Here is a 26,983-nt window from a genome sequence, read left to right on the forward strand (position 1 = left end):
AAATTATGGAGAATCACATGGAAACACATCAACAGAGACGCACCCACACAGTAAGTACTGCTCACATGTAAATATATTATAGTTTAGCTTTTGTAACGTAGTTAAAGCTCTGTCAACATTGCTATTATAAATTATATACCTTTTTAAACACATTTATGTGCTAGAGAATGTATGATGTTTCTTTTTTGAATGCCTTAAAGGCTTCATCAGCTCCTAAGCACCCATTTGGATCTGTGTGGTTAGCCCCTGTGATTAATATGTGAATAGCTGAGGTCTGGGTGGATGCAGACTTTCTGCACCTTCTTCACACAGACTATTGGCTTCCCGATGGTGCCAGTGCCCAGGTCGTGTTACATTTGCCTGAAAATCCCAAATTTTCTGTTGCACATCACCGTGATTCGCGTATGTGTCCATCCTCCCCTCCCTGGGCTCTACCACCAACAGTGGTATTATTAACAAACCACAAGAGAAATTCCTTTATCTACAAATCTCAAAGCATTTACCCTGCTTAATAAACATTTTCTTGGATGTGGAGATCACGCACAGAAGAAAAATAACTTTGTCCCTGGCTAACGAGGCAAACAAGGCCACAGCGAGAGCAGGGCCCGTCTCTGATTACGCTGTGTTTTATCAGCAGGACAGGTCTACCTCATGGCAGTAGGGTCAAACGCAAAGTGAGGGACCTCCTCGCACACAGGAGGAGCCGATTTATCATTGTTTTAGAAACGTCGACCCAAACAGGTCTTGGCTGGCTGACAAGTGAATCCAGTCCAAGCCTAATTTTGTTCACTCAGTACCCAGTTTTTTTGCTAATTACATGTAGTAAAGCAAATTAATGGTCCACTAAAAATGCCACTTATGTTAAAAACCAGCTAGAAAGTGGAAAGCTCTTTTGCAGAAGGCTGGTTTGCTGCAGTGATGCCGTGTGCCCAGCAGGTCGGGCTGCAGCGCGCAGCATCAGCCGGGGATGCAGCCACCTCCGGACAGGCAGGACCCCAGCACCGCTGCCAGCCTCAGCCCACCGATGGGCAGGGCAGGGCAAGGCAAGGCACAAACTTCCTGGGATTAATGAAATCCAGCAGGCAGGAGCCGGGCAAGGCAACAGCAGACTTCCTAAAGCATGGTGAGAAAAAAAAAAAAAAAAAAAAAGGCAGCTTTCTGGGGTGCAAAACCCACTCCTGTTGTTGGGGGTGGAGGTGAGAAGAAAAGAAAAAAAAAAAGCCCTAAGCCCTACAGCGGGTCCAAGTATTTTATTACACAAAAGGAATTCAAGTTTGCAACTCTCAGCTTCAAGAGAATAAATCCAATGGAGGCCAAGAAGCTCCGAGCAGGTTGGGGTTAAATTATTTTCTCTCCCTGTCACATGGAATAGAAACTTCATGATTACACAAAACAGTAAATAACCTGGAAATAATACATTTGTAGACCTTTAATCCAATATACAGATATCCAAACCAAAGTCTTCCCACAACTGATTATGGGTTTACCTCTGAAAAGCAAAAAGCAAGCAACAGCAATAGAAAACCCAAGTCCTACTCACACACCAAAAAGGCCACCCCACAAATGACATTCAAGAAGTTTGTGACTTGCAAGCCTTGGCTGAAAGAAGCCTTTGGCAGGGCTGCTCTGACAGAAAAGCTCATTCTCATGAATCCAAGTAGCTGATGAGGCTGGGGGCCTAGATATCCCCCCAAACCCATGAAGACAAGAAGAAGCTGCTGAGCTTATGCTGCATCTACTCCCGTTGCTCCATATTTTCTAATGCCTTGCGAGCCCCTTGTGTCATTCCCCAGCTGAGCTCTCCTCTCCAGTTTTCTCTTCCTCTCCTCACTGTGTCTTTGCTCTCTCCCTCCCCTCCCCTCTAACTTCCTCCCTCCAGCTCCTCACTTGCAATCCCTGGCACCCTTTCAGCAAAGGCACTGCACATTCTGCCTCTCAAGTGGGCAGCAGCTACACAAAACAGCTGCCTGACAGGGGAAGCACAGCACATTTCAGTCTTGCTAGGAACAAGCCTGAAACCCAGCGCAGCAGAAGATTCCCACGGGATGTAAACAAGTAAACAAGATTTATTCTTTCTTTTATGGCCCAGTAACACATCAGTGAAATACAAAGCCCATCCAATGAAAGCAAAACCAGCCTAAAGCTACCAACACTTTTTATATCTGTCTGCTAATAAATTATTCCTTGTGAGCCTCTTTGAAGAGAAGTCTTCATTTAAAGGAGGGGGATACTGAGGCAGAGGAACGTCACAAATCTGCACTTTGGTTCATCTCCTGAGGTACCAGCCCTGCTCGGAACACAGCAAAGCAGTGTCTGTGAAGCCAGACTCCACGCTTGTGCAGTGCAGTAATTAACAAGCAGTTCTGCAAATATGGTCTGGGAATCTAAAAAAAACCCCAAAATTGTCAACATCATCAGTACCAAAGAGGAGGCTACGGGCCAAATAGCTTTGAGTAATGTCCATTGCAGCGTCAGTCGGTTCAATGTATTTTCTTAGCTGAAACCCTTCCAAGTGAACAAGGAATAAACAGAACTAAGCCACGAGGGAGCTGGAGTTTAGCGAGCATATTCCAATGACAAGACACAAGGAGGCTGTCTTGCCCGTATCTACAGCAATTTTCACTGTTAAGAAAAAATAAGCACAGACAGTGAATGCAGAGACAGGAGCGTGTAGCAGAGCAATAGGCACTCTGGGGACCGGAGGAGATGCCCATTAGGCATTTATGATAATGCAAAGGATGACTTTACAGTTGTGTTTTAAGATGGAGGCTGACTAAAGGGCAGAATTACTACTATGTAGATTACTTGGATGGGGTTACTGCTCTACAAACCAAAGCAATGCAGGAGTTGTCGTGGGGAGAGAGACCCAAAACTCCAGATCTGAACCAGCCAAAGGTTTGGAAGACCTAGGAGTTGGGACCCAGAGTCGCGCTCCCAGCCCCGCTCCTGCCGAGCCAGGGCTGTGGGTGCCAAAGGCACCGATTCCCCCGCTCCCCAGTGAGGCTCAAAGGTAGCAAGTGGGCATTCCCATTTTTAAGGTCTCCAAAAAATCTTAATGGCCAAACCAGAGAATTTAATCCTTTTCCCCATTTTTGTGGGGCAGGAGGGTCTATTGCCTGCTGTGAGAAAGCTCAGGGGATGGGATATGCGAACACCCCACACTCTGTCCCCAGTGGGGCGATTTCGTGATCGTTCTTCTGTTCTGTGTGAACGCAGAGCAACGCTGGGGCTGCACGTTCATCTCAACACATTACAATAACCCCCGAGATTCCTTTATAAAAAGAAAGCTGCAGCACATTCCTATTACACAAACAAGTTCAGAAAGCACTAAGGGTTCATTTGAGAAGGTTCTCTATCTCCAAAGCTGCACATCAGGCAATTTAGACAATCTAATAATTAGAGTATTTTATTAACTGACCAAAGTGAGAGCAATAGAACTTGTTAATATTTAACTTACTGGGGCTCCCCAAACTGCTGTATATTTAGCATCTTTACTGATGGTTTTATACCTCCTTCTTTATGATGCATTGCTTTATTCTTAAGATTCTGGCATGCTCCGAACTTCCCTGGGGAGGGAAGCATGGGACGCTGCTAGATGTGACCAGAGAGGGCAAGCTCTGCCCCAAGGTGTTACAATTCGGATGGGTTTCAAAGGACTATGGGTGACTCAGTAACTTGAACACTTTGATTAATGAAGTAGAGATCTCCAAGAAGCACCTAGTAATCCAAACCAGGAAACTTTCCTCAAGTTTGTAAGAAGTTTTAAATCAATGGGCTGGTTTAAAAAGAGTTCAAAAAGCCCTCCTCATTAACCTAATTCTTCGCAGTAAAGGTCATAAAAGTTTTGACATTAACTGCAGAATAACCTTGCCGAACTGCTAGTTCCTGTTACCTGGTCTTTCAATCCTATTATAAATTCTGCAAGTTCTTCATTTGCTGGCTCCAAGCAAAGATTGATAACAGCAAAGCTGGTTTGGTTTTTTGGTTTTTTTTAATCAAATGACATGTTTATTCTTGGAGGCTTTTCTCCCTTCTCTTCTTGTTTCATGCAATGGGAACACACACGCACACATTTTCAAGAAATACAGAAAAAGTCTTTTGTATTCCCTTGCGCTACAGCAATACTAATTTTAATCAAGGGTAAACAACTCCCCCTTAATTGTGTGCTCACAACCAGCGAAACCTATTTCTGACCACTACAGAACTGCATTCGAGGGCACTCATTGGAGTGGTCTGGGTTGAGTGACTTGGTCCCAGCCCCAGCTGGGGACAAGGCAGGGTGTGGGCACACTCGTGCTCCCCCAGGTTTTCTTGTCTCCGGCTGACGGGTGCTGCATGGTCCGTTGCAGCCCTTGGCCTGGACCCCAGGTTTGTAAAAGATTTCAAAGCTTCTTGATAAGGAGGGGGCTCGACTCCTGGTTCGAATGCTTGAAATGCAATATCAACAGTTTCAAAGTTACACCTACCTCTTGATTTTTTTATGGATATATGCAAATAAAAATGCAAATACACCTCCATACAGCCCTTCCCAGAGCACAGACGCTTGCCTCCTACCTATGACATTTTTCCAAGCGAAGCATTCTGTTTTCTCCTATAATCGTTACTTGCCTCCAAAATTTGTGCACAATACCTTAGGTAGCGGAATAATTTATAAGCCCATGTAAAAGCAAAGCTGTGCAGCTGCTCAGAGTTTGCAAAACTATGAAGCGGGAGGGATTTCAATGCAAAAAAATACTGTCTCTACACAGATTAGCTTGCCGAGAATATAATACATACACAGAGGCAAAGAACTGCATGCCCAGAACTGCAGGAAGCAAAGCTTCAGTCCTGATAAAGGGAGCTGTCAAAAGTGTTGATACTAAAGCTTTTCTTTTTTAAGTTAAAGAACATACGCCTCTGTGTATATTTTATTTTTCATTAATTAACTCTGTTCCACACACCACCCAAACACATCTTGGACTTTAGAAAGCATTCTAACAAAAGTTTTTTTGTTTTCTTTTTGTCTCTGCATGTTATGACATTTCAAGGGTTGTAGCTGGCACTCATGTTTATAAAGCTGGGGAATTCCACGCATGGCGATAGAATAGATATTTTAACAATACGTTACAAATATTGTCAATTTGATATTTTTTCCCTTGCGTTTTCAAACACATCATAAATCTAGACCAGGTTTCTGTGTATGAACCCTGCTTACCACTGAGCTGGAGACTCTTGGCATGAACGCAAAGAGGGTTTTTTATAAATAAAACTTAGTAAAATCACTATGCACTCCATTAATTCAGGAACACTCTGCCCCAGCTTCAAAGGGGATCTTTACAGTAAAGATGGTGTTTTTGCTGCTTTAATGATTTGCTACTTGTACTTGTCATAACTACATGAACCAAATATGCAATACCAGGGAGCAGCGGTTTAGGGAAATGCACAGTTCCGTCTCCCATCCAGCTCCGCTTCAGTTCAATTCAATAGATTTGAGGCTTTACATAGAAAAGCTACCTCATAAATCTAACACTTGAGGCCTTTGTCTAATGCCAGCTAATGAAAGAAAACTACACGCATGCCTCGGGTATACGCATACCTCATGCACTGCTACGAAGTCCAACCCCAAGAATAACCGGCGACCCATGAAGCACTCGGCATCTGAGCCAGAGCAGGGCCAGCAGAGGTAAAATGATACGCACTTCATCTAAATAGTATATACTACGAGATAAGTGGCCTACTAAGACTTTCCACACTGTTACTTAAGCCTTTAACAGAACACGAAGGCTCCCAATTTTTAAACCGTGTTTTATCCTGGCTTGTCCCTTACCCCACCTCCCAGCACACGTTTATATTTGTTGCTGCCAACTTCAGGAAAGCAACATTTTTGGGGGTTAAGGCACAGAGCTGGGAGAAGCAGCAGATCTGGACCCAATTCCTGGACACACCTGCAGATGCTCTGGTACCTTAAGCACATTTCTTGAGCCTCAGTTTTCCTAAATTTCATAAATGGGAACAACCATGCCCACTCTCCCGCATGTTTGACTACTTATGAATATTTGAAGGAGCACTACTATCCAGCAAATATGCAGCACTTCAGAGAAAACCATTTGGGATGAATTTTTGATGGAAAAACATAAGTGTTATCACAAGCTCAATGAAAATAAATTTGGCTTTATTCATCTATTTGGGGTTGTTTCCTTCAAAATAAAGTAAAAATTAACTGCCTACGACTGCATCCACTGTATGGTGGGGTTTTTTTAGCATGAACGAGCAGATGGAAGTTATGAGTTGTATGTGTGACACCGTGCTAAGGGGACACCCCCCCGGCAGGAAGGCCCAGGTACCCCACAGGAGGATTTGGAGGGACAAGTCTTTGCCATCCCCAGGCTGGAGCCCTCGGCTAGGAGGGCAGAGCCACCTTCTCTCCATCTCTGAAGGTCTGTGTCTTCAAGCAGAGTGTTACAGAGCTACTTGTGCTTCTGAGTATCTCAAAATATTGGATAGACATCAATGATCTAATCTAGCTCACTTCCACCAGTGGCCGCATTAGTTTTTTTACACTAGCCCAGCTTTTGCATGTTTTGGGGGCTTGGGAATGGAGAAGCTGAAATGCACCAGTGACTATAATTCAGTGTAAAGTCCCATTCCAGCAAAGCCAAACTTACAGCCCTGACCCACAGCTCTTACTTAGCTACACGGGTACTTTTTTCTTCTTTAATCCTTCCTTTTGCATTGCTCCCTGTCCCACCATTCTCTTCCCAACTGCTCAACTCTCCCCTCCAGTTTCCCTCTCCTGTTCAGTGCTGGATTCCCTTGCAGTACCCCAGAACCGCCTGCCGCCGCTCCCTCAGACCACGCGTTTCTTCTAAATCAAAGCTGTTGCAGAACATTTCCTCTGCACTGAATTGTGAGAGGAGATGGAAACGGCAGCAAGAAGCTTGGGGGAGGGCTACAACTGACCCAGGTCCTGTCCAGATTTTCTTTGCCAACTTTCCTTAGCTCTCTTTCCACAGAGGGGAGTTTGCTGCAAGACAGCAAGGGTATGCATGCATGAAATATATTAAGTGTATAAAATGCTTCACATAGGCAGTCAGCTCTCTTCCAAAAGGAAATATGAGTCACCCTGGGGCTCTGTTCAAAAAGCACCTAAGGAACAAGGGAAAAATAATTTGCAGCTACACACTACAGTCAATAGCATCGCTTGGTACATATGAATTGGGAACAGCAACTCATCCTGCAGCCTTACGCTCTGTTCAATTATGTCTTTCTGAAACCGCACTCGTCTGCTCAACTCACCCTCAAGACCTGTACTCCTGTTTCATATAAATATCTGCTTGCTGGGAGATATCAAGATGGATTCTATTAATTTCAGTCAATACTAGAAACCAACAGGTTGGGATAGCTGGAATCACTGAGGTTTTGGTCTTCAGAGGGATTTCAGCATGTCTCCAAGTTCAAGGAGCTCAACTGCCTTTACCAGATGTGGTCGCAAGTTGTGCTTATCCCCTTTAGAACAGCTGTTCATTAGCTATTACAAAGAAAATCCTTCTTAGAAGAAGCCTTTTCCTTTGCCACATCAGCCTGTTATTTAAATGCACTGGCAGTGCAGCTGGGCAGCTAATTTACACCTGGTTGTTGCCATCCTCTTATCAAGATGTCCAGGTACATGAGATTATTTTTTTTTCTTCAAAACCAAGCCCCACATAGTAGTTCTCTGTCTCTTTTCCATTCAGCATGCACCAAGTTCTCATTACCACCTCTCCTTCTCCCAGCAAGGTATCATAAACTGGAGGTGAGGCTTTCAAGGTGATATCCAAGCCCATGCCTTCCCTCTCAGGTTGTCCTGTTTCCTTAGTACATTATTTTCCAAATAGCATCAGTTCCCAAGATGACATAGGGACACACTTAGAGAAACCTACATATCTGAAGACCCAAACACTTACACAGTCATTCCTAGCAGGCATTTAAGTGAACCAGGCACTTCATTTACAAATCTATATGCAGTTCTACAAACCAATCTTCCTAATATTACTTAGGCTTCCAACCCTACAAAAGAATAACAACTATTTCAAAAGAACAAAAGCATCCCTCCTCCACCCTTTAAATTGTATGAACTTTCAAAATTTAGAAGAAAAAAAAAATCTAATTTTGAGCCCTTTTATGTGTTCTAATCCTCTCTCTTTTTTTTTTTTTTAATTTTGAACACAGCTGTCTGTTGTACTTTCTCAAATGATGCCAGATGCTGGGTTCATCAACCAAACGCATGAAAACAATGGTTTGAAAGCAATTAGAAGCACCGAGGCTGCACTGAGGCTCATATTAAAATGTGATAACACTGTTCTAGTGGGAATTGCAACGCTGCTGCATTTCTGACATTTCTGTGCTGCCAGACAGACAGGATGTGCTGGAAGTGGGCCCTGATCGAGGAGGTAACATTCTGGAATTTATTCCTGGAGTAAATGAAGGATTAGCTGAGTTGGAACACTCACAAGGATTTTTATTACAGCCCCAGCTCCCATCTTGTTTGAACACTGGCAAATCATCCTGTCTGTGCTCACGTATGACAACCGTCATCGAAGGAAAAAGGATGAAGCCACAGAACTGTGTGCCTTGGCTGCAGCTTGGTTGTACCCAATACTCCAGATCAGGAGTCAGAGCTGAGCTCCACCGATCCAATACAGAGTCAGAGGAGCTCCAGGTCAGCTCTGAGCAAATACATATCCATCAATTGCCCTGAATACGCAGTACCACCACTGACACGACTTGTGACCTGCAGGCACCCTGGGAAGTTTAAGTCATCACCCCCATTATGGCAGAAATGAAGATCAAAGTCACAATCAGAATCTCCCAGCTTGTTAACAGACATAACAAGAGATGGTCACGGTACTGAAAAATGTACAGCCTGACCATTTATCTACACCTGGAGGTTGATTCAGTTTCAAGTTCGGGGTAACACGAAGCAACAAGACTGGAGGAAACTTGCTGAAGGTTACCCCACAGGCTTTACCCAAGCCGATGGCCCACGGGAATACACTGACCTTTCTGAACTTTGGGACTTTTCTGGAGACAGAAGTTTTGCAACAAAATTTCCTGAGCTTGTCCAGGACAACATGTTTATGTCAGCATCACACAGTTTTGTATTATTTGCTCTCAAGCGCAAGGAGAAATGGACTTCTGCTGCTCAGGACGAATGCTAACCCCGGCTCCTGCTATAGCCCTTACACAGCTTTGCCCCTTTCCACCCCTACAAACTGCCACACACAGCTATAAATTCAATTTAAACTCTTCCTCTTGCTGACTTTCCTAGAAAACACCACACATGCCCAGCCCTTCCCTACTCCCCAAGCTCATAACCGCTAGAACTCACCAACCTTCCCTTGGCTTGTACTGACCTTGGGGCGGAAATTCCAAGTGGTACCTAAAAGACAAAAAAAAAAGACAGACATCAGCATACTTTTTTTTTTTACTATTATTTTTTAATTATTTATTCCAGCCTGATGAGTAAGTGACAGATGGGAGAATTATGCTGCCAGGACCTCAGCAAGTGGTCAACGCATATTTTGTGGAAGAAGCTTCAAGAGGAATTGCAAGTCCTGCAGATGCTAGCTGGCCCCTGGAGCAGCCTCTGCCACCCAAGGTAACTCCTTTACATCTCTTCCTCTTCAAAAGCTCCCAACTTCCTTCCATTAGCACAGGTATCTCTCCAAACAGAAGAGCTTACAAAACCTTCTGCGTTGCAGCCTTAATTAAAGGCCTTTAAAGATCCCTTCCATCCAACCCAAACTATTCTATGATTCTATTCTATGACTTTTCTTAACCCCATCTCACGCCTTCCCTTGAAGCAGCAGCATCGCAGACAGCAGTATGCACGCTGCCCACTTCAGGCCATGCCAAAAAAAATCCTCCACAATTTCTTCATCTCTCACACTTTAAGCACATCTTGGGTTGACATCTGAGTCATTTTAATATGGGAACAGCACTGGCGAGTTTTGGAAACAGATCAAGGATTGGGGATAAACCACAAAATGACACCATTCAGGCAAGACGTGTAACAAAGGGTTGGTCTATAGGCATTAGTGGCAAGAATCCAGTACGTAAAAATCCAATCAATTTGTTTCCTCATTAAAAGCTTTCATGAAGAAAATGATTTAACACAAACATTCAAGCTACTGACACAGATTAATTAGAAAACAACAACAGAATTCTGATTAAGGGCATAATATTTGACTTGTTTGCTTTGGACAAAAAAAAAAAACAATAAAAATGCGCACAGACAGAAGAAACTTTCCTGGGAGAATGGGCTCAGTGATAAATAACAGCTGTATCACACTGGAAAGAGCCATACCGCTGTGCTTTGTCGCAATAAAGGGCTGCAAATTTCTCTGGACCTTTGGATGCTCCTGGCAGTGGTTCCTCCCCCCCCCCCCCTTTTTTTTTATGAGCTCTTTCCTATCCATCCTATGGCAGCTACATCTTATCTCCCAAGCCCAGGGAAGTGTCACCACCTGCCCAAGGTCAGGGGAACCGTAACAGCAGCTCCATCCTTTTGTTTCCAATCAGTGTTAACTGTTACTCAGTGTTTGCTTTGATAATTCAAACATTGATAATTGAACATTTGATTTGAGAAAGCTCCCCTCCATGGGCTCAGCTTCTGCTCAGTGAGAGGTACTGCACTCCCCAGACGCCCCCCCCATGTCCAGCATCCCTGAGAGTTGAAATACTTTTGTCTCCTGAGCAGACAATGACTGCGAGACAAGGACAGCAAAATCACCTCTTGTTTTGTGAACTTTTGTCTCTTGTGCTTGAGAGACTGTCCTAATCTCCCCTGAACATGTTTTAGTGATAACATTTACTGCACTAGGACCAAAATGATTTTCTGTCACTTGTAATTCCAGTTCAATAAAAGTATAAGAGCTTTGTTTCTAACCTCTGTCATTTTTAATACAGTAAAATGGTTTAAAAAAATGTAAAATTGAGTTCCATTTCCTACTGGACCAGCAAGCCCGTGTTAGCTTCACTCTGATCAAATTTAAGGCGGGGGGGCAGGGGGGGAAATACCAAAAAGATGTTTTGCGCTTTTTTCTTTTTTAGCATAAGGAAACAGTCAAAAATTCTAATCTCATCAGATCAGGATGTGTCTTTAATCTCATGCTTTGATCATTTTCACTCTGGAAAGGCTTAAGCAGAGAATGAAAGTTAGTTTAAAATTTAATCGGGAGCAGGGGAAAGATGGTCTTGTTCTTATGGACGATGGAAGAGTAATGATCTAATTCCTTCATCTGCCACCGGCTGCACGAAAATCTTGAATAAATTACTTATCTTGAGAGCTTAAAAGGCACCCACATACGATGCCACAGCATTGTCAGTATGTTCACTTACAGGATTTCTTTCTTTCCCCCTGATGCTTTGTATGTGTCTAAGAGAGGGCAGGGGGAAGGATGACATTCAGCATCTGTGTTTCCCCCACCCCTTCCTGCAGAGAACTTCAGCCTTAGTTAATCAGCGAGTGATATTTTCATAGTTTTCAGAAGTGGCCAGAATATTCTTTATTTTGTTCCCACATTACCCAAGAAATACAATTATTTGGGCAAAATGCCCATTTTTGCTGCAACAACCTAGGTAGCAAAGAGGGCTAATTCAAATATATCTACAGCTCCAAGTCGTGTGCATGCTTATAGATTCAGAATAAAGCCTGTTCCTGCACAGCAGAGGAGGAGAAACTCAGCTAGCAGAAGGTTAGTCATCTTGGGCTGTTCTCCAAAGTACAGCTCGAGGTCAATTCTGATTTTTGTTCCCAATTAAGATAGTACAACTGGCACACATGTTACACCTTTAACAAGCCTGATCCGTGGGTAACAGTTACACAACATTTTGTTCTTTACCTTTACAGGAGGTTTATCCTGAAAGTTATAGCCCAATAATTTCTTACAGCAAATAATTTTTAAAAAATTGTAATTGCTCCATACACATGCCCCCCTTGAGCCAGCCAGTATAAGTTAGAAACCAGAGGCCTAATCTTTAGCCAACTGCATCTTGATTTTGAAAGTTATTCGCCTTGGAATCAGTTTGACATTTTCATCCTTAATAAACAATTTTTAGATCTCACAAACACCAAGAGTAAAAGCTTTTCATTCATTTTTCTTAACCAGAAAGTTTGGGAGCAGGCAATATATCTGGTCATGTCTTAAGTGGTCCTTGATTAAAACACTTGGTTAAAAAAGTCCTATCCACCAGCTGTGGGTGGAATCCCCCAGAAAAGAACCAGTTAAGGCAAAGCATAGCAAGGGGGTTTCAGCCAGATAGGAAGGTCCACTTTCCATCAGACCTTAAGAAAGTGGAGGGAGATGGGAAAAACTCTTCTCAAATGATTAACTAGCTTCAGCAAAATGAGCTGACAAAGGAATCTACTGAGATTTTTGATGCAATATGTAAACTGAGGAACTAACCCCAGAATATCTGATTTCCATTACAAAGCTAAAGAAAAAGCACCGCACTGCCAATACTGCAACAAAAGACATCCTATAAGTATTTCCCCTGCAACGAACCACCCACCTCTCTCACCTCATCGGCGCATATTTGGGGCCAGACAGGAAGAAGCCACAGACTTGTTCTGTTCAAAACACAAATTGTTTCTCATGATCGTATAGTCTTTGAGGTTACACACTCAACAATCCAATATCAGAGGGGCTCGCTTTTCTGGGACTGTTTAGGTTCTTTGCTCCTGAAAGACGTACAGATCCCAGTTCTGATTTGTCAGCCTCCTAATAGCAGCGTCTCCAGACTGACCCAATCAAAACTGCAACTCAACTGTGTAAGCAGACCTCAAAGGCTGGGTTACCATGAGAAAGAACAGAAGACAATGCTGTTGTCACATTGGAAAGGGAAATGGAGTTGCAGAGCGGGCAGGTTTGCCAGAAAACCTTGTTCCCAACAGAAACCCACTGTCCTTAGAGTCTTGAGCCAGAACTCACGTTGGTCTGTAAGGACCAGAGCCTTCTGCTGCTTCCCACAGAACCAGGAATTGGTCCTCAGAAGTGAAAGATGCTTCCAGGACCTGCATCCCAGATCTTACCCTTGCATTGGCTTTACAGCCGAATCAAGATTGGAAGCAACCCCAAGAGCATCAGTTGTACACTTGTGAGGTTTGAAAACAAGCTCCCCAAATCCTACCCTTCCTAGCTGTACCGTATCATGATTCACTTCAGGAGAGTAGAGTTTGCTTTTCATAGCTGCTACTCAAAAGCAGTCACCTGAAGACAGCGATGCTTCCAGGTCTGACCAAGCAGGACTACCAGCAAAGAAGTTACTTCAACACTCCTATCTCCTCAACAGCAGTGTTTAAACCAGGAAAACCCAGAAATATCCCTTCTTGTTCCAAAATGAAGGGCAGATTAAGCCCTGGAATATGCAAGAATGAAATTCCCCCCTAAGACAACATTATTCTGCCCACACTAGGTCTAGATCTGCCCTTCGGCATGAGTGCAGGACTCACATATTTTCGGAGCACCAAGGTAATTCGATTTTATTCCTGTATTTCCAACCTTCACACAAAACTCAAGCAGATTTACCCCAGGCCTCTAGTCCTCTGTTACATGGGGGGCAGGCGTGTGTGTCACAAATCCCATCAATGTCCAGAAATCCAGTAAAAAACATGATTAACACACACACACCCCTCCTCCCACCCACAACTTGAGCCTGCTGCCCAGCATCCCCTGCTTGCAGCGAACCCCAGAGCCGAAGGAGACAAACCAGACCCATTTGGGGCTAGAAGCAAAAATTACTGTCTGAGATCTTACGGTCTGTATTACGCAGGGGGTCAAACTTGATGGTTATAATGGTCTCTCTGCAGCTCTAAAGTCTATAAAAGTCTAAACCCCACTTTCCTCTCAGACTCAATTTCAGCAGGAACCATAAAATAAAGTCAGGTTTCAATCAAATTTCCTGTATTTTCCTGTCCAATTAAGAACACTAATATCACCACAGATGTTATTAAATTAGATATTTCAAGACAGTCTAATTTGTTTGGTGCACAGTATTCTTTGGTTTTTAATGTTTGCAAAAAAAAATTTTAAAAATCAATGCTGTACAAGATTTCAAGTAGAAAAAAAGAAGATTAAAATGGGATTGGGGAGCTCACCATTAGCAAAGTCTGTTACAAACCACTTCAAATGCATTTCTCGGTTAAATGTTACAGAAGCAGCACCAGCAGCTATGCAAAGACTCTGGTTACACAGTTTCAATCATTTACAGTCCTCAGGTTTCAGATTAACCATGCATTCACAAGGAAATGGATGGGGAAACGGGTAATTTTATCAGCTGGAATGGAAAATGATGCAAATTACTGAAAGGAGCCTAACCCAGAAGGCACCAAACTGCATTACTGGCAGAGTGAATGGCCACATTCACCCCAGGTATAAAAGCAGGTAGAATATGATAACAGCTGAATTGAATTTGTGCCCCTGCCAGGCCATATATTAACAGAAGAGAATTCCTTCCTCAGCACTCCCCAAAAGGAGGTATGGGGGGTGTAAAAAAAAAAAATCCCCTACCAAGATTACAAAATAAATTAGGAACATCCTAACAGAAACTTTACCAGACTTTAAAAAGAAATAATCACCACGGTCAGTATTAAACTTGACTGTTGAAAACTAAAGGAATGCCTGTGCTCACACACACCCAGGCACAGATGTACTGGTGCAGGGTGGTGAGAGGCTTTAGATCTCCATTAACACCAGCTGGTGCAGTGCACGCTTACGCATCCCCAGGCCAGTGCTGAGCAGGGACAGGTCTCCCCCGCACAAAGGAGAAAAAAAAAACAAAAACAAAAAAACCCACACAACTAGAGGAGCTTATTTTTAGGATAGAAAAATGCAAATTCCAAACCTGCTAGGTACTTTTGAAGTGACAGGGATTTGCTTTTATTTTTTTGCAGAACAAATCTGTATTTAATGGCCAAAGTAAGTGTGAATGAAATCATGCTCAGCAAGATCATTTCCTTGCTGAGCAAATAAATTTCAGCTCTCTGAAGAACATGAAGGAGGAGAACAGCACTTTGCCTAATTAAGGACAATGTGGTGGGGCTATAGTCCAGCCCTGGCGTTAATGTGCTGAGCTCAATTATCTGCCCATCAGGTCACATTCTTAAATTCCTTTTTATCTTGGTATCACACATTATTCAGCATAATGAGTTTAATATTGGTAGGAATTACAGGCAGTGCATTTAGACTAATGAAGCAAAATTACCCTGAAATTGCATTTTCTTTAATTTCAATCTTAAAACTTTAAAATAAGGTTGAAAATTGAAGTAATAAATGTAGTTAATATGGTTAGAAATTTATTAAAACAGGCAAAACACTGCTTTAGACAAAATTTTGGATCTATTTCTGTTAGTGAATCTTTACAATCCTACTGTAATACCTTGCCACAGGAAGGATCAAGTTCAACCCCAGATAATTAAGCAAAGTTCCCCTGGTGTTGAAGCGTCTACAGTTCAGCTACACCTGTAAACCAATAAAACCAGTAGCTTATTGGTTTGTGACAGCATGCATGAACCACAGGCTACAAGAGAATTGTACACAACCCCGAGGATGCCCAAACCAGAGGCAGTCATGTGGTGTTGACTTTACCCCTGCACTTCCATTTGGGGTAAAACCACCCTGTTTCAGCCCCAGCAGCAAGCACAGGATTTCTTTTGACAGTTACACTGTCGGGGCCAGATGTGGCCAACCACCCAGCAGGAGCTAGGTGATGGTATTACCGAAGCTTGCTCCTCAAAACCAAGTGTTTGTGCAGCTCAGACTGAAACAGAGTATAGGAACATGTACCCCAGCACCAGGAGCATCTCAGCTCCCCTCTGTACTCTGCATCTCTGTGCCAAGGGTGAGCAATTTCTAAGCTCGGAGGCTGTATTTATTTTTCTGAACCTCAGTGTTAGGAACAAGGCTCACGGCAGCACAGCCTCTGGTTGAAGGTGCAGGACAGCGATGTCGTTTCACTATGCAATTAGACATTTAAACCTCATCCCAGACTTAATATTAGGAACCTAAATCACTCGACTAGGCAAGGAGCACACATCTGCTGACCAGGCTGGGAACCCAAACAAGCTGCCAGCCACAGCACTCTTGCCTTTGTGACACAGCACACAGATACCAGTGTGGCAGTACAGCAATGGTGGAGGTCCGGGAAAGACCTGCAGGCTCTCCTTCGCAGGCCAGGGCATCATCACCTGGACACATCTGGTACACGAGAAGTTTCACTGCAGAGTTAAAAGACCAAGGGCAGATTTTTCCTCGCTGATAGCACAGTATTAGCGTTGGGAATATTGCCACAAACTTTAAGGAGGGATTGACAATGAGGCAGTAAAACAAAGTTTGAAGCTTGTTATCCAGAGGTGAATAACCTGGTCTACACTGGAACGCCTGCTGCTGGTAGGAATGTCAGGAAATGGTCCTGTGTATTAGTTATGAGTAGCAGGATTGGACCTCAGGTTCATGCCATTGTTTTCATCACAACAGAGCACATTAAAGGTAGAGTTCCAGTGTCTATTTTGGATGTCCTAGTGGGTGTATGCAAGAAACCCAACATTAATTAAACCCCTTTCTCTTCATTGCTGCTTTGATATACAACAGGTCTGCCTTGCTCTCCTTTTAGCACTATTACATTTCACCTCAGGGGAAAAAAAAAAAAAAAAACCTAAGAATTTGTTTCCATCAATGCACCCTTGCTTTCCAACAGGGAGTTTAAATGAGTAGCTGACTCCAAGGAGATGGAGGAACTATTTATCTCCATATTTTTTTAAATAAATCCCATTCTCCCCATCTCACCCCCTGCCATTGTAACTGCACTAGAAATGTCGAAATGCTGAGGTGAGGTCATTTAACAGCAAGAAGACTTTTTTTTTTGTTACTGCTCTTGCCAAAGGACAAGAATGGGCTTGTGTTCCTGAGTGGAGTCATGTATCTGATGCATCCCAGGTGTCGGACATCTGCTGCTAGCTCTGCAGTCAGCTTTGTTAGGACACAAGAAGCAGCAGCGATGTTCCCAAGGAACAACTTGAAACAAACCCTCAGCACCAGAAGCAACTGACAACTTTTGGGGTTTCTGGGAAACAAGCAAAAACTCTGCCCCAGCACCGCATCCTCCTGCTACCCCCTCCCAAACCAAAGGTGCTTTTTAAGCAAGTTTTATTCATTACAAAGACTTTGTTTTTCTGATCAGGACTAGAGCAGGGTCTTTGGACTAAGGTCAGGACACAGGTGACTACTGTAGGTGCTACTGTGCTGCAAGAGCCTCATCCCTCCCACAGGTAACTCCTGCGGACCAAGCCTCTTGTCATGTTCTGTGGCTTGTTTTCCTGGACGGCAGGGAAAGCAATTAAAAGAGATTGTCAATGAAACCAGAGATATGATTAGGAAAAAAATTGCCAGGCCAGGATTTAGATGTAAGATATTAGAAAGTGGAATAGGATCTGAGTCAGTAGGGAGGAAAAAAAAAAAAAAGAAAGAACACAGAACTGTTTCAACACAACAGTGCACTTTAAATAACCAAATGTATTCTGAAAGTAAAACGGTATGAGGAGGCATAACTCAGCCATACAGTGACAGCCTCCCCACAGCCACCGCCTGCAACACCTCCGACACGGCTCCTCAAACAGAAATAACCCAGCCTGCCTCGGAAAAAATGATAACCTGCAAACACAATCCACTCCCTACCTACCACACTTCTTGCAGTGAGATGGAAACAATATATCCTCACAGGTAGCACAAGGAGCCATAAACCCCAACCACTTGTACACTTTATAGTCATCAGTGAACCTCCCGGTGGGGGAACGTTACGAGGCCATGGGGAGAGCAGTGATACAAAGACCTGACGGCCAACTTACAGGAACAGTTATTGTGACTGGCTCAGGAGAATCGTACTAGATGAAGCTCGTCCTTCCCAGAGACGCATGCGTCTCTCCCCAGTAGCTGAGCAGTTTACTTATGTCCATTATGAACCCAAATAATGAAACCCTACACACTGTGTTGTGTTTCACCCTGCAGAGGGGAAACACAGAGAGCAGGGCTGCTGGGGGGAGGCAGGCGCTTCCTGAAGACGGTGGCTGATGATTTCCTGAACACCCGCCACAAAAGCCACAGGAAGCTCCCCAAAGAGACAAACCTACGCCTCATCCCCAAGAGCAAGACCTGCTTAGATCCTTTCAAATAAAAAGGATACAGTCATCATTACAGTAATCTCCCACCACAAATCATTGTATTAATGGCTCAGGTCAGAACAAGGACATTTGTATACTCTGTTCTTCTCACCCTTTCCAAATGCCACTGAGCAATAAAACATAAGCAGGAAATCAGCAGTGCCCTGTAGTCTTTGCTCAAGGGTCTTGCTTTCCGCTCCAGAAGTACCTGCAATTTATTTCAATAAGCAACAGGATTGAGGCCCACATCTTAACCTGAGCATCCAGGAGGAACCTGCATATCACCTCTCCTCCTGATGCAAAGGCTGCTTCACACTAAATCTGGGGTTTCTTGAGATTATTTTGTTCTAGAAGCTTTATCACAAATTGTATTCTTAGGCTGAGAGCAAAGGTCGAGTTCTGCATCACAGCATCAGTGTTTGTCCCAGGACCCTAAAAGGCTGCTCCTTCTTGAGCAAGTCACCAAAACCACACATAACCTCTGGGAAGGCAGAGGTCTATGGCATGAAGGCCAGAGCAGCATCTTTCCCCACCGCTCAAGCACCATTCACAGCTAACAGCTCATGAAGACAGACCACCCACTTTGGGAAGCAAGAACAATCCAGTATTTCCAAGCGTGCCAGCTGCCTCACACATTTATCAAGTTCCAAGCTGTTAATATAGTCTATTAAAAACAGGCCTAGAGTGGCACTACATGAAGATAAAAAATTGTCACTTTTAAAGTTGCATGATCTCAGGACATTTGGGGGGAGTGTGTGTGTAGAAAAAAAAAAAAGCTTGATTTGACATCTGAATACTTCAGGTTCAGAATTCTCCTTACTTAATTCTTTCTATCCAAAATCAATACTTGCCAATGAGTGGGAATTTTTCAGAGAAATCACATAAACATGCAATCAAGCCCTTTCTTCTGCGACCTCACAGGATACTGCGACACACACACACACACCATTCTTCCACTAGATATGCTACGGCCCCATTTTCCAAAGGCTTCCATCTTCTGCATTCAGCTTGTTTCAATTATTCAGGGCAACCCAGGCTGATAATTACACAGTCCCGAGTTGCTGAGTAAAACTGATGCTTAATTAGCCAGCAGGAAAGATCGATTAAGATACAGCAGGGCATCTTGCAAAGTTCTTCAGTGGGACTGCAGGGAATAGAGTCTGGCTGTGCCCTTCCGAAGGATAAAATTCTCCGCTTCTCAGGGACTCGACAGCAGTTTTATTTAAACTGGATGCTTACATCAGTCAGCCACCCTGAGTTTTATTGTCAGGCCTTAACGTCAAGTGACACAACTCATATCTTATAACTAGAGCATTAACAGCAAGCTCTGGATCACATTTCTAGCCGAAAATACAATGCAGCTGATGCTGGAAGTTTTATTTAAGCCTTCAGCATCCTGTTCTCTGTTTATGTTCCTCGATTTTTCCCCTAGCACAATAGAACAAGCTTTGTTTGCTTCACTCGCTTATCCAAATGAGGCAGTTCACGTTCTCATGCAGGGCTTGAGCAGTCCTGAGGACATGAGATTTTGGAACCCAGGTCAGACCCCAGTTTTAATTCAAGAAGTTCTTTTCATTCCTTTTTACCATATCAAAGTCCAGGCAATACATATTTGAATTCAGGAGCCACTTGTGAAATAGATACTTTCAGCAGGAAGCCCGCAACAAAAGTCTTTACTTAATGTATTGATTTACCCACAAGCCTGAGTGATGGATTCTTTTTTTCCACAAAATCCTCTCTAGCACAAGGGAGAAGGAAGAACAGGACAGGATCAGACCGCCATATGCAAAGAGCTGGGCAGACACAGCCCAAGGCATAATTTTTTTACTTTGAAACACAAGAATTCCAAACAAATGACAACAAATTTGTAGACAACCATAAAACTGGTTAAGTAGGAGAGTTTACAAACCAGTGTGCAGTGCACTTTCACATTATACCAAGCCCTGAATGCCCATTACCTTTCAAATCATGGGCTAATTGTCCAGCTAGTTAAATACAGCATGGGGTACCCCAAGGCAGGACACTGTTCTGAAGCACTTTCATTAGAATGCAATGCAGACAATACAAACCTAGCTTTGACTTGCTGGAAGCCAAAGAGAATTGCATCCCTCTGCTCCCTTGCTTTAGCACTCAAGTTTTCATTCTGCAGTGCATCTGCCAGGTAGCCTTCAACATCTGGAAAAGAGAATTACAGGTTAAAACGCACATACCTGGTCTTGGCTAAGAAACCTGGACCTGGCTGCACCCCGGGAAGCCCTTGAGGCACCATACTGAGCAGTTTGATCCAGAAACACAAGTCAGTCTGAAGACTTCACTTGGAGAAGACATTGCAGTGACTGTAGATAGAAGTGGATCTAAATATTGCATGTGATTACAGAGCTTCTCTGTAGCAGTAAGGTAAATAAGCAGAGAAACCACCAAGCAGAAGAAAGGAAGAAGGTGAAGTGAAACATGGATAAGCCTATCAGACCAAGTGCAATTCCACCTGCTTCTTTTCTGCCCCAAACCCTACAAATCTGCTGCTGTGAAAGGCTTTTGGCATTAAATAAGGACATAGCAGGAGTGGTTATCCCATCCAGAGGAGGATCCAAAGCATTTTCTAAAACGCCAGAGCAAGGAATCCACTGACACTTCAAGGAAACCCTAACCTGTGGTTTTCACAAGGATGATCTTCATGAAGGACAAGCACTGAAAGACAGGTTGGGTGTGCACTAGCCCACATGCAGTTGTATCACAACATGGGTTCTGCAAGGTTGCCGCTGAAATACTACACCCTGTGCTTGCTCAACAGAGACAGCCAGACAAAAGTAAATATGGTATTCTCTCACCTGGAAACTACATCTGTACGCAGAAATTTAATCTGAACTAGAAGATAAAAGGTTTGAGTGTCTTCTATTTGCATAAATATTTATGCTCTTTACAGAAAACCGGGGAAAAAAATCTCATAGAAAACAAACCAGTTCCAATCACACCTGCTCCGTATAGAAGAATATCATCATTGTACTTCAGCAGCATTACTGCTAGTTTCCCCTAGCAGAGAAAAGATTGGTTTCAAAGCTATGGTGTTGTACATCCACGGGCCTCTCCAGCCTTTAACTCACACCCCATACTGTGACACTAATGTCAGTTTAATATCCTGCTTGCAGGACTTTCAGCTCCTTATGCTTCAGCTGCCAGTACAACAGCCAACACTGTTTAGCACACCCCAGGAATCTGCACAGCTCCTTAAAAACAGCTCCTCTACCTGCAAGCACATCTCAAGATCAAAATGCCACAAGAGAAATTAGTAATTTTTTCTGCTAAAATCGTGAGCTCTCATTTCTTTTTGTTGCCTGCTCATGACACACTCAAAGGCTTAGAGCTAGGGAGGGGGGAGCACAAGAAAGGGAATTCTAAAGCTAAGGTCATAAGGAAGAACATGGAGGGAAACAAGGCTGATACTTGGGCTTCTCTCAGGAGCAAAGCCCTCTTCCCACCGCCTCTGAAGAGTGGGAGACGAGCAGGACCAGGGAGACTCAGCTCTCCCCTCAGCAGCCTGGGAAGGGGAAGCAAATCCAGATAACAACACTGTCTCCATAACAGTCCAGTTCTCCTTTCTGGATTTATTTAGCTAAAAGCACCAGTTTCCATGGGAGTGCTCGCTAACAAGCGTACTTCAGCCAAACAAACTCCTCCAGGTCCTCACTACTTTCTGTCTCCCTGCCTTCCCTCCTACTAGGAGGGCTCCTGACCCACTGGAACCAGGTCTGAGCCTGCTGTGCCCCGTTACCTGCAGTCACCGCTTTGCCTGAAGCCTGGATACAGCACTGAGATTGTGAAACATCTTAGCACAACGCCCCTGACGTGGGGATGCACAGTTGCCACATCTCAGCAGATGGGCAGTAATGCTAATTCACAGTATTGCTCTCAAACCCACACCTATATCCAGCAGCGGTTTTGGGAGCCCCAGGAGCACAGAGGTGTCAGGCCAAAATGCCTGTTAATATCAAGTTCACTACTGGTAATTTAGCCCTAGGTGGCCCGCCTGGGATAAGACAAAGGCTTTGCCAGAGAGCTGAGTGAAGCTGTTTAAATCCCAGGCCAATGTGTAATCCTTAGGCTAAGTTTCATTTTCAGTACATCTCTACGCAGTTTTAATTGTACATCCAAGATACAGTACCAGCTTATGACAGGCCTAACGATGCTGAGGCTTACATCGCTTACAAATTACATAGAAAGCACCCAAGTACATATATCTAAGCACAAAGGATGTATCTTGCTCCAAGGAGCTTACTGCTTAAGAACAGATGAGGCTATAGGGACAATTTATTATATACAAACCAGCATAAAAACAGCATAGTAGAAATGGGTCAGCAAGAGAAACTACATGAAGGCTGCATTTCCACAGTGGAAGAACAAGCAAGAAAAACAAGCTCTCCCGGAATTTGTGCAAATACCAGTTGCATCCCTCTGTCACTTTTAAGCACAGATTAGCTCCACGAGTACGCAATTAGCTCTAATATGGTATTTACTTACTGGGATGTCAGCACAGATCAGCTGCTGGATAAGTTATAGTAGAACTAGGGTCACTTCTGCAAACCAGGCAAAGCCCCTTTCAGAGCCAGCCACTATGTTTATAGCACCAGGAAATGAAAAAGAAAGCCCAACCATAAACTCTCAAAGTGGATCAGGAAGAGCAATATGTAAGCAGCTCTAGAGTAAATCACCCTAATGTTAGTTTTACTGCTTGTCGGTAACATTATATTCCTGATGTTTATAGATTGCTCTCTGCGATCCACTCTGAAAGTTTACAGGACTCTCCTTTTCATTTCCTGCAGCTAAAAAGGTAAGAGGAGAAAAAAAAAAAAGTTGAAATTTCATCAAGTGTTTCAGGGGAGTTTCTAGAGGCAATTGCAGTTATCCACTTTAATCCTGCAGGAGATGCACAGCATCATAAGAATTATGTCACAACCACTGAAGTCCAGGTAGTAAATAACCTTTTAATGGCAGCACTAAATTCTAGGAGTTAATCAGCACTCAATAACAGAGCTGAAAGGTATTAAGATGCCATGTGTATTCTCTCCACGCACGTACACACATTCACTATTTTTTGCTCTTTCTACTCTGCCATCAGAAAACTGCTAACAGAAATCCTACACTCCCTCTGCAGAGGGACTAGTCCCACAGAATCACAATGGTTTTGCTGTGCAAGGTAACACTGAGCCAACCAGTCTGCTCCAACACTTATTTGATGCTTCACACAATCCCTCCTGCAGTTTATCACCCCAGCTGGCTAGAAAAAAAAAAAAATCAGTTTAAAAAAAGTTTAGGACACCTATCAACACAGAGAGTACAGATACCTTGAGATTCCCTGAGACTGCATTAATATTTCCAGAATGTGTCCCAAGGCAGTTTGGGATTTAGAAGGCTAGTTGTATCACCCCATCCCACTTGTCAAAATAAATAAAAGCCATGAACCATTGCACAGTGTTTCTTGACTTTTCTGTAAGCTCAAGAAAGGATGGTTTCATGGTGAAACAACATCTTTCAGATGAGCCATCCTGCTTTTGTGGGGCTGAGTCAGAGAAAACCTTGAGAACTGAAGCAACCTTCATCCATCCTCCTGCAATGAGCTGAATGGGACATTCTCTCCTATGCAACAGACAATGGGGGAACTGAGAACCGTTTCCAAATCTCAACCCCAGACTCCCTGATATTTAAATTCCAGAGCTACTCATGATGCTATCTGACTGCAGCTTATTAGCCCACACAAACAGAGCATTTGTTTATTTTTAAAACAGCAATGAGGCTGCTCGCCTTACAATTAGCAGCTACCAGCTTTGTTAGGCTGTGCAGGTGCAGTCACAGCCTCCCAGTGCAGCACCTGCTCTGTCCTTCCTGGTGCCCAAACCCCAGCAAGAAAATGGCTTTCCAGCCCTACCATCTGAAATGAAGAGGATCAAGCAAGGCAGGCAAAGGGAAGATGATCAGACTGCCAGCCTGGCTTTGCTTCTACAGACAAAAAAAGCAGCCCTGGGTTTGTCAGAGATATATCACATTTTTTAGAACCACTGTTCCAGCCTTCAGAAGAAATTTGTACTAAACAAGTATGAAATAACCTTAAACAAAAGTAGTTTTAAAAGGGACTCAACTGACCCAGAAGTGAAACTGTGTAATGAACTGACTTGTTTGCAGTTGGTGCAACCACACCTACGTATAAACAGAAAAGAACAAGCGTTCGTAAGTGTTGCAGGATCGCAGTGGAGGGACAATAGCCATATTGTGTTGGCGTTCAACCACTGCAACCTCAGAGATATCTTACGTGATAATAACACAACTGCTGCTAGCACACCATTGACTACCTGCTTCTGCACATCATGCGAGCAGCCCTGCACCACTGACCAAACTTTAACATAAGGAATCAGAAACTTTAGCATAAGGATGCAAATGTTATTACCTGTATATCGGTATGTTTCCTCCTTTATTTGTGATTTTTATTTTAAATACAAGAATTCTCATAGTAATGCAGTTTGCAAACAATGTCATAGCTCAAGCTCCTTCATTTCCAGCCTGCATAGCTAGAAACTGCCTCAGCCACTGGAAGGCCTCAACACCGTATAGATTGTTAAGACACAGCAAGTTTGATACAGAGGTATGTGACATGCAATTAATCTCCATTCATAGCCTGCTATACCTGTCAGCAAACAAAGGCTGTGCTTTAGAAGGAGATCTGAAGCCTTCAATTAAAAACAGTCAGCTAACAAGAAAATAATCTAAGTTAAAGGAAGGTGGCAGGTGCAGAAATGAGTTGTTTACAAAAGTGTCAGCACTGAACAATAAAGTGCTGCACATCAGAAATGTGAAAGGGTGAACTTCACTGAAGCCCCCATGATTAAAAAACAGAGGAGAGAATTTACACCTACATCTGGGGGAAGACACAAAGCATTTGGAAGGCAGCTTTGACGGGCTTGGAGGCTGCACACTCTCTCTCAGACTGACAGACCCCAGGACTGGAAGTTCTCCCGCTCTCGGAGGGGAAGGGGCAAGTGCTCCGTGCTGCCGGCAGCCATCGTGACAGGAAACAAAAGGTCACAAAGCCTTGCAGCAGCCGGGCCAGCCCCGAACACAACTGTTCCCAGCAGCAAGATGCTAACGACTCCTTCCCCACCGCCCACCCACACCTGCGGCAGCGGGATGTGCCAGTAACGTGCACCTGTGTGTTTGGCAAGGGCTAACCACTGCGCCTGCAAAGTGCTGCTGAAGCTCCGTTTAGGGACAGGCTATAACATTGTCACCTCTGCGCGGCACTTCTGTCACCCAGCCTTCGCTTACTGCACCATGGGGTCAGCAATAGCTGGAGAAGTCCGTACAGAACTTGTTTATGTTTGTGAAGCACATTTTAAGAGAAGCATTTTGCATGGTTTCTGCCTGGCTGGCCCACCAATTCAATGAGTGGAGGTGTTGCAGGTCAAGTTGATGAAGAAATCCATGAAAAACAACTTCAGAAGCCTCACACCTGCCATCTTACACACAGAAGTAAATGCTGTCGGCTCTCAGCACAGCTCATTTGCTCAGATGATGAGACCTCAGGAGGCAGCATTCAAATTATCAAGTAGAAGTGGGGCCCTCTCAGCTGTACCCCCATTTTCAATAGGGTTGAAGCTTTCCTGAGGATGCACCCCCAGCAAGCGAGCTTGCTCACTGCATCTCCAGCGCAACACGCAACACTTGCACAATATCTAAAGCCCAGAGACTCAGCTATCACATCTACAACAAAAGCCTGCTGAGAGGGCTCCCTGCAGCACACAATCTTTTTTTACCCTTTGTACCCACCCCTTTGTCTCACCTCACACTGCTCACCAGCACAGCCTCAATACCTTCATGGAAAACACCCAGCAGGGGCACCTTTTGACCATGCCAGGAGAAACCCCCCAATCTTGCATACACCCCCTTCACCTTAGGACCACCAGAGAGCTTCTTCACCCCTAACGCAGGCATGGAGGCACCTACCAACTTCTGAGCTACAGGAGGACAGCCCCAAAATCACCAGAACAGGCAGCCGCATCCCCCACACTCTCAACTGCAGTTAGAAACAGGTCAGGCATACATAACCCAAGGACCCCAAAACCATCAGCCTTAGAGAAGGAGTAGCTTCTACAGTCCCTCCACATCGCTCTCTGGCTCAGCACAGCGAGGTATAAAGAGCTTTTCAGCTTCTCCCCCTGCAACCACAGCAGATTTCCCCCATTAAGCAGAAGGGGAGCAAGGAGGAATTCATGGTTACCTTCCAGAAGTCTCTGAATCTCCTCTGGGATCATGGTACCTTGCCACCTTCCTTTCTACAGGAGTCAAACCTGTTGCTACAGCTCCCTGAAGGGCAAGGACAGAGCAAAAGGAAGCAGGGAGGGCGGGGACACCCAAAATAAGGTAAAGAAACCACCGCGCTCTGCTCAGATACCACTACCTCCTCCTCCTCGAGCCCCAGCCAGTTCAACCCACCTCCTCACAGGCCAGGTGCCCAGACACTGAACACCCCTGAGAGCCAAAGCTCTGGCCAATGAGCCACAAAAGTGCCCGACCCCAGCAACAGCACAGCTGAACCTGCACTCCTCAATTAGCTCAATGAGCATCAGGTGCATCTCCTTCATTATCACAATTCAGTGTAGCTGCTGGCACAGCAGACGCAGCTCTGTGAGGCTGTGCGGCCATCGATTTAACCTCCTGTGCGGGTTCCTTGCACAAAAGGAGTTGGGGATTGGATTTATTCCAGGCAAAGGCAGGCTCTCTCCTCTAATGCGTGCGGGAAGAGAATGGTGCTTGGCTGCTCTGTAA

The 26,983-nt window shown here is 44.1% G+C and overlaps 1 protein-coding gene across 1 annotated transcript in view; it reads right to left on the reverse strand.

The window, feature by feature from the left end:
* The window catches only part of SKAP1 (src kinase associated phosphoprotein 1), a 155,881-nt gene extending 129,359 nt beyond the window's left edge, over positions 1–26,522 (reverse strand). The window contains exons 1-3 of the mRNA XM_040617243.1: positions 26,436–26,522; positions 20,242–20,347; positions 9,372–9,397 (exon numbers count right to left, since the gene is read on the reverse strand). Coding sequence (XP_040473177.1) covers positions 9,372–9,397; positions 20,242–20,347; positions 26,436–26,469 — 166 coding nt within the window. The 5' untranslated portion in view covers positions 26,470–26,522. The remainder of the gene's footprint in view (positions 1–9,371; positions 9,398–20,241; positions 20,348–26,435) is intronic.
* Between the last annotated feature and the right edge of the window lie 461 nt (positions 26,523–26,983).

The sequence above is a fragment of the Falco naumanni genome, chromosome 18 (assembly GCF_017639655.2).
Source record: "Falco naumanni isolate bFalNau1 chromosome 18, bFalNau1.pat, whole genome shotgun sequence".
NCBI lineage: Eukaryota > Metazoa > Chordata > Aves > Falconiformes > Falconidae > Falco > Falco naumanni.